The 11,487-nt window shown below is 35.2% G+C and overlaps 1 protein-coding gene across 3 annotated transcripts in view; it reads right to left on the reverse strand.

Moving 5' to 3' along the window:
- The window catches only part of LOC149072141 (armadillo repeat-containing protein 8-like), a 64,443-nt gene extending 62,912 nt beyond the window's left edge, over positions 1–1,531 (reverse strand). Inside the window, exon 1 of one of the 3 annotated variants that reach the window (XM_089246729.1) lies at positions 1,253–1,531. In XM_089246729.1, the coding sequence (XP_089102855.1) occupies positions 1,253–1,363 (111 nt within the window). In that variant the 5' untranslated portion in view covers positions 1,364–1,531. The remainder of the gene's footprint in view (positions 1–1,252) is intronic. The other 2 variants (XM_089246727.1, XM_089246728.1) reach the window with 2 other exon arrangements.
- Between the last annotated feature and the right edge of the window lie 9,956 nt (positions 1,532–11,487).

Consider the following 11,487-nt stretch of genomic DNA (forward strand, 5'->3'; position numbering starts at 1 on the left):
TTTCCCCAATATGTATCCTTCCATGAAAGAGGAAAATTAACACATGGGGAGATAAAAGTTATATGCATTTGGTTGAAATAGGGGAGGATAAGAAAAAAGGGAAGGGCAAAAGAGAGATCTTTTTCCCCCTTTTATTTCTAAAATACATAAGTAAAGGAACCAGTTATTGCCAATACTACTAATACAGATAATCCACATTTGTTGTGAAAAACCTATAGAATCCCACATGAAGGTTAAAGGATTGCTCGCTATACTCATAAGTTACACCCAAATCTGTTGAGTGAATTATTTTTTTAATTTTAAAAGCATATCGTATATAAAATGCAGCAATTAGACATGATTTTATTTCATGACCTTAGATCAGAGGTCTTCAACCTTTTTTTTGGTTGCAAGCACTGTCTGTACTCACCATACAAAAGAGCACCCTTTGACATAGGAATGCATGAAATCAGGATGATTTCAATGCAAGTTGTTTAATTGGAACATTGATCGAGTGCTAGTGGGCATAAAATTAGACACAAGCATGAAACACTCTGGGTGTTTCAGAGAATACCATGGTGTTTGCAAGCAATGGATTGAAGATGCCTGCCTTAGATTTTAGTTCTTAACCTTAACAATATACGACCGAATATCATAATTTTCTAATGATATGATCAATATATTTTTAGAAATCATGCTTCAAACTAAAGTAAAATATCAAAAATAACATTTGTCATGAAACACATTGAAATTTTTTGTTCACATATTAGTTTATTTAAAAATGCAGCAAGCAACACTAAAGTGTGACTAACTTTAGTTCTAAGTGTCATACAAACAAGAAAACGCGTTTTGAAAATAAATAAAAAAAATCGATATTTTCTACAAAGATGACATTTTAAACGTAGTCAGATACTTTAATACCAACTGTCAAAAAAATTCATGAATATTACAACAATTAATGACGTGTTAAAATGCAAAACATTTTATTCTTGGGTCATCCTTTCCCTGGACAATTAACAATTTGTAGGATATTGTAAATTTGAAATTCGTTGAAAAATGGATTCATGCATGCTTGAACATGAACACAATCTTTAATAATACAAAACAAAGTGGAATCACAGAAAAATCTACTCTAATTATCATTGATATTAACTTTTGCACAGAGCTAAGGACAATGTCAACACGTGTAATGACTGCAGCCATACAAGTAATTCACTAAACTTCTAAAACTCAAGTAAACAACGGGCATAAAATAAAAGGAAAATTTCGCTACCGAGCTGGGAAATTCCATCACTACCATCCTTGGAGGTTTAAAACGATTCCTTGTTGACCGGGTTTTGCTTTTTTTAACTTCCCGACTATGACGGCTTGAAATTTGATGCATACCCGAAAAACTCCTACAAACTATGCTATGTAATCCGTTCTTCTTTCTCTTCTATTATACAGGGCTTTATGCTTGAGGGCCATCCCCTGTTTGGCAAAAATATGCAAAAAGCATAGGGAATGTGAAAATTTTGCGGAAAAATGGCGATGAGTGACCGTCGGTAAGAACGGTCGGTTTTTCTTTTTGGCTTGCGTGTCATATTTACGCGTATTTTTTTTCTTTTTTGAGCACAGTTGTGCGTGAACTCAATTTTTTAGTTAATTGGTGTTTTTCACAAATCTAATTAGTGAGTAACTATTAGAAAAAAAAATTTTTTTTTTGTTAGAGTGCGGCGTAAACGGTCGTTTTGTGGAGGCTTGGAAGTCAGTCTTCACTTTTTCTTTTTCTCCTCGCTGTCTTATAGATGTCATCGCTCTCAAATGGAAATACTTCAGTAATAGCTAATTCATCTAACATGGAAGTAGATTCTGTTACCAACGTGGTATCAAACAGAACAAATTTTGACATTCTTAACCAGGTCTCGAATTCTGGTATTGTAAAATTTAACATTTCGCTAATGAATGAAAATGGAGATTCTTTTCCAAAGTTAAGACCGAAAATCTTCAACAATTTTTTGAAAGAAAACGTTCGTTCGGCCAAGGACATCACTTCAGTACACTTCACATCGATAAACCATCCGGTTGTGGAAACATCAAATATAAATACAGCTTTGGATATTCTGAATTTAAAATCTTTCTTAGACATTGATATCAAACTACAGTTACGAACGATAGTTGAAGAACTATCCAGCCGATTTTTACTCAGGGACATAGAAGCACAAGAACATTTGAAATAATTGTTAACAGAAATAGAAGAAAGAAATGATTGGAGGTACGAAGATTCTCTTTCAAAGGTAAAGCAACTACCAATGTTCTCGTCACCATCTTGGGTCATTATGTGCCAGAAAAAAATCATAGTATGGCTGATCAGACGAAATATCAAATTATTCATAGATAGACCCAAACAGTGCCTAAAATGCTATAAATTTACCCATCCTGCAAAATATTGCTCTCGTACAGCACCCATTTACATCAAATGTGGTTCTGAATCCCATTCTTCAGATCATTGTACATCCGAAAATCTCATCTGCTCGAATTGCAATGATCAACATATGGCATCTGACCATAACTGTGAAATATATCAATTGAAACAAAAAGTTCTGGAATTCAAATGCCAAAACCATGTTCCTCTATGTGTCGCCAGGAAAGACAGTAACAACTCTCTGGGTAAAAAAATCTCGCAATTAAATCAGCTCGACATTCCTAGGAATCCAGAATGGATCACAAGATCAGAAATTAAATCCATGTTTGATCAATTACACAAGGACTTGGACATAATCAAGGACAATAGTATCACTCATCATGAACAAGACTTCCTCACAAAGACTGAGTTTGTTAAGATAATTAATGACCTCAGAAATGAGTTTGCTAACAACTCGAAATCTATGGTTGCAAGTTAAGTCTCAGAATTACGTGGCTTAAATCACTTACAGTTGCCTCGTCGGGAGAAACTTGGATCTCCAGCCGACTTATCTTCCCAACAATAACTATTAGAACCTTTACCTGTTTCATCTATTGTGGATCAGTTTACTCAATCAATATCAAAACGTGCCAAACTAAGACATAGTTGATTTTTTTTTTGCATCTAATTTCTGTTTTCATGTCTTCACATCATAACCTTTTGCAGTGGAATGCCAGAAGTATAAAGCATAAAAAACATCATATTTTAAGATTCATCCAAGATTTTGACATTCTTTGTATTCAAAAATCTTTCTTAAATGTGAATGATCACTTTTATTTACCGAACTTCCAAATTTATAGTAGTGATCGTAATGATGGTGAAAGGGGTGGAGTGTTGACAGCTGTCAGAAACAATATTCCTTCTCAAGAAACTTACCATTATTTTTCTTCAGGAGTTGAAGCTCTTATAACAAAAATCTACTTACAAAATAATCCTATTGCCATTTTAAATTTATATTTTGCTGATACATCAGATATCATCTCAATAATATCCATCTTGTTCCAAAAGATTTCTCCTCCATTCATCATTGTAGGTGATTTTAACAGCTCGCATTTTGCTTAGTCTTCATCTCGTACAGATACAGCAGATCGTCGTTTGCATAATTGGTTCATTCTAAATCCTGTCTGTATCATACAACCACTTTTTTCTACACATTTTTCAGCTGTTTCTTCCAATACAATCGACCTGTTTTTCCAGTACTGACCTTCTTGGACATATCACATGGTCATGTGGAGATTCACTTTATGGAAGTGATCACATACCTATCACTTTGTCAATTAAAATCCAAGCTCATCGTTGTCCTGAAAGGCGTATTGTAACCTGTTGGAAAAAATATAGCAATAATTTGATGAACTATGACAATAGCACCTACTCTGAATTCATAAAGACGACCTGTGTCAATTCCTCAAATCACAGTAACTTTTTTTTTTATCAGAATCAAATAAATTTGATTCATCAATTCGTTTACTTTTGGCATCTAAGAAAAGAGCATAACGCAAGTATAGAAGTTGCCCATGTCAAACCTGTTGGATTCTTTACAAAAAAAGATCTGCTATTTTTAAGAGATCCCTTAAACAACGTAAAAATGACTTCATGACTAATCAACTGTTTACACATGCATCTTATCCTAAAGTCTTCACAATATTAAGAAGACTCAAATTCATTCAATCAAAGGGTTATGTGGACAATAACCTCATTTTTCACCACAATAACTCTTTAGTGTCTGATCCCGATGAGCAAATAGATCTTTTGCAAGAAACACTCATTAACCCATACATCCAAAAAAATTATGATTTTTTGTGTGGTCTCCACAATAGTTTCTTACCTGATCTCAACAAACCTTTTACTCTTCAAGAACTGTTATCAGCAATCCAGAAAACACCTGATACTGCACCTGGTCCGGATGGAGTTAATGCCAAGGCCTACAAATTAATTTCACGAGAACGATTGGAATTTCTGTTGGATGAATTCAATACCATTTGGTCGTCTGAATCCATACCATCATGATGGAAAGAAGGAAAACTTGTATTTCTATTCTACTGAAACCAAACAAAAACTCAAGGCATCCATCCTCTTATCGACCACTCACTTTAACAAATATTATCATGAAAATCTTCGAGCGCATTATACTTTCTCGTTTGAACTGGATAACTATTAAATGCAATTTATTCCCCTCCAACATGTATGGCTTCAAACCGAGAAGGGGCATGCAAAATTTACTTTTAGACCTTAAATGCAATATTCATAGTGTTTTCAAGTCAAAAAATGTGGGAGTGTTGGTCTCTTTGGACATCAAAGCAGCTTGCAATGCAGTGATCCATTCTGCTCTCCTTTATAAACTTCATATGATTGGTTTTCATGGTGATTTTCTTAAGGTGGATTAAAAACTTCTTATCTAACAGAAAGTATTTTATCAGTTGGAAAAAACAAGTCATCGTGGATCAACTTTAATCGCGGCATTCCCCAAGGATGTGTCCTCTCACCATGGTTGTTGAATATATTTTTAAATTATTTGCTTGTTCATTTACCTCATTCAGTTCACCCTTTCATATATGCCGATAACATCTTGCTTTGGTGCAGTGATAATGATCCCAATTATGTCAACACTGAGCTCAACAATGCTTTATCCATAGTTAAAGATTGAATGGATCACTGGGGTTTCACTCTTTCAATCGACAAGTGCTACTTCACTCTTTTTACAATGAAAAATAGTTTTAGTATTCCTAATCTTCATATTAATGAATTTCAACTGCAATTTGTAGAAAATATGAAAATTTTCGGTGTTATCTTTGACAGGAAGCTGACATGGAATTCTCATATTGATCATCTTTTGAAGAAAAGTGTTAATGTATTGAACATCACAATAATTATTGCTGGCAGAGTTAAAGGTGCTCCGGGTCATAAACTTTTATCTATTTGCTATAATGTCATCTATAATTTTTTCAACTATATCTCAATGCTTTGGAACAGTTGCTCTTAGAAAAATCTTAAAAGATGTTCAGCTATCTATAATCAAGTACTAAGAATTGCTTCAGGCCTTCCCATATCTACTCCAATTCCAATTTTACTTAATATTTGTGGCGAATCTTCCTCCTCTTTACTCATTCTGAAAGTTTCCTCAAGACAAATTATTACGGCTAGGGTATCAAAATATGGTACTGTTTTCAAGTTTGTCTGCACGAATATCAGCAACATATCTCAAAACACTATTTTACCAGTTTGCATTCCCTCACATATCCAGTTTTTGCAAGAAAATCATTTATTGATTCCACTTCAACCTATCATCATTCCAGACCCACCATGGACAATATCGAATATTAATTTCATAACAGACTCTCTCCCATTTCAAATGACATCTGAATCAAATCTGATTCCACCTTTGTTCAAACAGTATGAACAACTCCACTGGTCTAATTGCACTATAATAGCAACAGACGTTTCGAAAAACAACATATACAACAACAACTATACATCCATTGGCATTTTTTGTGTGAAAAATTCAAGTTGTATTCAAGCTTTGGTTCATAATTGTTCATCTGCATTCTCTGTAGAGTGTTTGGCGATTGCCAAGGCTGCATCTAAATTTATTTCTGAAAAAACTAATTATGCGATCCTGTCAGATAGTAAATCTGCCATCGCAGCACTTTCTACAATTAATCTTAAATCTCATTCTGTCATTTTAACCACTTTTTGTGCATTGGCACATGCCTCTTATAAAGCCAATTCAATATCAGTTGTCTGGTCACCAGGACACAAAAACATCTTATACAATGAAATTGCTGATCGACTCGCACGTTTAGCAGCTAACAACCCTGTCACTCCACTTCCAGAATATGCATATGTGGAAGATGTTCTGAATTTGCTCCAAAATAAATGGAAACTTCATGTTTACCAATTCATTAGGGATAAATTAAATTACCCTCAGGCTGTTGGTTTCTTCAAATCAATTGAAAAGTTTTCACATCATTTTTCAAGACGCAAATATGAGGCATTATTCTACTGGTTGTTAGCTAAGGCTACGGACACATGGGCGTGAAACGGGAGAGGGAAAAAACTGCAGAAAAATGGACAATAGAGAATTGTACGGGACCGGTCACACACAACACGCGTTCCCCGCGCAAAAGGCGCGTTCTCAAGGTCGCACGCACAAAAACGCAACTGGTTCCATTTTTTCCGCGTGTTTTTTGTCAGTTCGGTGGGCACACGAGAATTTTATCACGCTGCGGTTCTTTTTTTTTATCCCCTCCATTTTTTTTCTTCTTTTTGCCAGAAATGTAGCATTTGGATAGCGAGTTGATTATTATAACTAGAGCCCGGATTATATGCAAATGCATATGCACTTGCATATTTTGGCCGTTTTTACCATTAATACGTATAAATGCATAAAATGAGAGAATTTTCAGGGTTTTTTTTCTTGAGGTAGGATTTAATGAATTATAGCAATTGCAATACAGTATTTTCAAAATATCAACCGTTTTATTGTACCGCGTTTTCCTGTGTATAATCCGCGGTGGCGCATAATTCGCATGCGAAATTTGAAGAAAAAAACCCACGTATAATTATATATAATCCGCGGCAGCGTATTATATATAATTATTATATATTCCTATCCACAGGATTTAAAAAAATAAGAATAAAAACTTGTGTTTCAATAATCAGTCCATTGATACGCTAATTAATGGTCGCACTGTAATAAAATCACTCTAAATAAGGCTATTGTTTCTTTACGAAACAATAGCCTTATTTACAGTTCAATCGAACACCTTCAAATTCAGACTCATCAGTTGAGCCCGGATTATATTCACTAAAAAGTGGCAAAATATGCACTTGAAAATGCCAAGATATGCATTAAAACCCAAAATATGCACTAAAATATCCTGAAAAACGAAAAATTCCGAAATATGTACCAAAAATGAGAAAATATCCTTTAAAAAGCTGCTCCAGTAACAAAATAATTTCGACGTTTTCTAAAAAAAATTAAACATTTTTGACATATCTCTAAAAATGGCGTTACAATAAAATGATTGATATTCGGAAAATACTGTATTACAAGCATCTCTATTAATTCACTAAATCCCACCTCCGGAAAAAAATGTTATGAAAATATTACGAGCAATATTTACTTGAAACATTATTAAAAAAAAGTGATTGGTTTAAATAAACTTTTAAAAATATGCAGTTATTCTGAAAATTCTGTGATTTTATGCATTTATATGCATTAATGCTGAAAGGCACATATGTATTTGCGTATAATCCGGGCACGGTATGAAAAAATCATTTTTTTAAATTAAAAAAAATCTTATTTTTTTAATTAAAATTAACTGATTGCTTATTAAGTTCAACAAATTAAATAAATCAATTAAAACAAACTAATTATAAATGGCCATAATTATCAGAAAAAACACGCCAACGCTTCGATGACCCCGAATCATAGGAATCGATATAGGGATATATAAGGATCGTTATATAGGGGCCGGTGAAAGCTCGAATTTTGGACATTGGCCGGGTCAACTGGGCTGGCCCCTTAGTGAAGGGGCAGCGTCTGCCTGTCATAATAATGTCGTAATGGACATAAGGCGCTTATGACAGACAACCAATAAGGAGCTGGCACTGTGACGTCACAAAACTTGCGTTCGCGTCCGAAATACGCTCTCGTGTGACCAGGGGGTAAAAGCTGCTCGAAAACAGGTTTGCGTCCAGCGGGGAAAACTCTCCCGTGTGTCCGTAGCCTAACAGAGCCCCAATCAAAAGTTATCTTTTCAGAATAAACCAGGATCGTTCGGCTAATTGTGATTTTTGCAGTTCTGAAGATACAAGTGATCACTTCATGTTTGCATGCTGCAAGTGGGACATTCAGAGAAAGCGATCATTTAAAAATATTGGTATCACAAATATTCAAGATTATAACTGGATTTCTATTTTTAAAATTTCGCCTAAATTATTAATTGATGAATTTGAATTATATCTGTCAGCTTGTAATAGATTTCAAGTTCTTTCCTATTTTTCATTTGTTGATGTTTGTCCTTTCCTATTTTTCATTTGTTGATGCTTGTTCTTTTTTATTTTTATTTTATTTTTTGCTAGCTATAATATCTGTTGCAGAAATTTTGTGAGAATTTATATATATGTTTGCGTATGTGTAAAAAGAAATATATATATGTATATATATTTTTTTCTTTTCTTCATCCTGTGCAAATTGTTACAGGTTTTTTGCTTTTTTATTTTTGGATACTAGTCGTATATATTTTTTATTTAATTTTGTTAAAACTGTTTTCTCGGTTTTTTATTGCCTTTGTCTATTCATGTTCAATTAGATTTCTATCATATTTTTCTATTTTCATGTTTTTATAATATCTATTGTTGTTGTTGTTTATTCTTCCTTTTTTTTCTTTGCATAAGTCTGTATTGTTTTTTTATTTTTTTTATTCAAGTTCTTTGGATTGTTCTCTGTTATAAAATGCCTGTGTTTTTTATCAATTGTCCTAAACATCGAGAAGAAATATAATATAATATGTATTTCTCCTCTAAGGGTACGTCCATAGTGCACCGCTTCCCGCTTCTCGCTTTATTGCTTAAACCGCGGCAGTTGTAGAAGACGAGATGATCCCCCGCGATTCTAGCTGGTGGTGGTTATAGTGCACCGCTCGCGGGAGCGTCTGCCTGCATGGGCAGTTGGCATCATGGAGCTATCACGTGGGGATCTATTGTGTGTTTTTGTTGACAACAAAAAATATTTATTATAAAATTAAACATGAAAGAATAACGAATGTACATGAAATTAATAGGACTCGCCTTGAAGTTGCAATGGGTTTAGTGTAATCGCTAATTATAGTAAATAAATTAATTGATGATAAATCAGCGATTTCGCTTTTAGTGCCACAACAAATTTTCGATTAGAAAAACGAAAATTAATCATTACAAAATTCCGTTTGATTTAGTTTTATCGTTAATTAGTTTATATTAATGATAAAACTAAATCATGATCGATAATTAACTAATCAACTAATAACGATAAAACTGAACTGGCCGATAATTAACTAATTAACGGCAAAATCCGTTGGATTTCGTTTTATCGTTAATTAGTTTATTAACGATAAAACTAAATCATGATCAATAATTAGTAACGATAAAACGAAATCCACCGGTATTTTGATTAATTAACGATATCGTTTTCATTACGTCAACTAATTAACGATTAGTATTAACAATAATTAGGCGTCATAAAAACTTCGTTGGATTTAGTATGATAATTAATGATCCTTAATTAACTAACGATTTCGCTTATTATGTCATAACTAATTAACAATTAGTATTAGCAACAATTATCCATCACAAAAACTCCGTTGGATTCAGTATAATCGTTAATTAACCTTAATTAATGATTAACCAACGATATTGCTTTTATTATGTCATCTAGTTAACGATTAGTATTAATAATTAATCGTCACAAAAACTCCAATTGGATTCACTATAATTGGTAATTTTCTTTAATTACTTAATGATTAACGATTTCGCTTTTATTATGTCATAATTAATCAACGATTAGTAATAATGATAATTGATCGTTACAAAAACTCCGTCGATTTACTATTCCATTATAAAACGAACACTTAGAGGAAAGTATCCGTTCAAAACTGCAAGCGGTGAGCCGGTCAAGCGAGAAAAAGAAATACACTGCTCAAAACAATTAGGGGAGCAAGCAAAAAAGTGAAGAAAACCGTGCGAAACAGCCACGTATTGGCATACAATGAATAGTACACGCGTATCAATGCGCAATGCAGAAAAAAGACATAAAAAAATTTGGAATTAAGCTTTAATTCTTTGAAAATATGGAAAAAACATGAAAAGATGATTCAGGGCAACAATTTGGTTACATGTAAACGATAAAAAAAAAGTACTGTTTAGACATGATGCATGAGTTTTAATAGGGCGTGTGGTCTCCTCGAACAGCTAAGACTGCTGCACACCTGTTTGCCATGGATGCGATGAGGTTATCGATCAGACTTTGGGGAATACTGTTCCACTCCTCAACAAGTGCAATCTGCAAGTCTCGGACAGTAACAGGCGGCCGTGGTCGCGCAGCAATGCGTCGTCCGAGCATGTCCCGAACATGCTCGATTGGATTCAGGTCAGGAGAGCACGCTGGCCATTCCATACGCTGTATTGTTTCAGCTTCAAGCATGTTCTCCACCAGACGAGCTCTATACGGTCGGGCATTATCATCCTGGAAAACAAAGGAATCTCCAATGGCTCCAGCGTAAGGGATGACATGAGGTCGCAGTATCTCGTCTGCATACCTTCGGGCCATCAAAGTGCCTTTCCGAATGATATGCAGGTCCGTACGGCCGCCTATGCTGATTCCACCCCATACCATCCAACCAGCTCGTCTGTATTGTGACCTTTCACGAACGAATGCGGGGTTATTTCGAGTGCCCCTGTCCCTCCATACCAGAACACGTCGGGTGTCACACTCCAGACTGAACCGGGACTCGTCTGTAAACAGCACTTGGCTCCAATCATGTTGCTCCCAATCTCGATGTTCAGCAGCCCATCTTCTTCGGGTCGCACGGTGGCGTGGGGTCAACGGAATGCAGACCATTGGCCTACGTGCATAGAGCCCTCCCTCATGAAGCCGATTACGTACTGTTTGGCTGGACACCCTTCGTCCTGTTGCCAAGAGCAACCGTCTTTGCAGCTGCGTAGCATTCTCTGTTCTGTTTCGACGGGCTGTTAACCATACATACCGGTCATCAGTTGCTGTAGTGGCGCGTGGCCGACCTTGCCCTGGTCGACGTCTAACATTTCCTGTTTCTTGGAATCGATTCCACAGCCTTGCAACAACACTTCTGGCGACTCCAACAGCGTACGCGACACTACGTTGTGTTTGCCCGGATTCCAGTCTGCCGAGACATCCTCAAGTCACCTTGTCTCAAAAAAAAGTACTGCGCAATCGAATTTCTTAGTTACGGCAGTAAAACAGACGTTTCTGCAACATCCCGATTTCTGCCCTTATCTCCTTTTTCTGGTTTTTGACGTCATGAACTTTGATTTGCATATGAAGTTTT

This window comes from Pholcus phalangioides, unplaced genomic scaffold (genome assembly GCF_987345545.1).
Source record: "Pholcus phalangioides strain wild (caught in Gottingen) unplaced genomic scaffold, Ppha-v1.0 ptg000017l_1, whole genome shotgun sequence".
In the NCBI taxonomy this organism is placed as follows: domain Eukaryota; kingdom Metazoa; phylum Arthropoda; class Arachnida; order Araneae; family Pholcidae; genus Pholcus; species Pholcus phalangioides.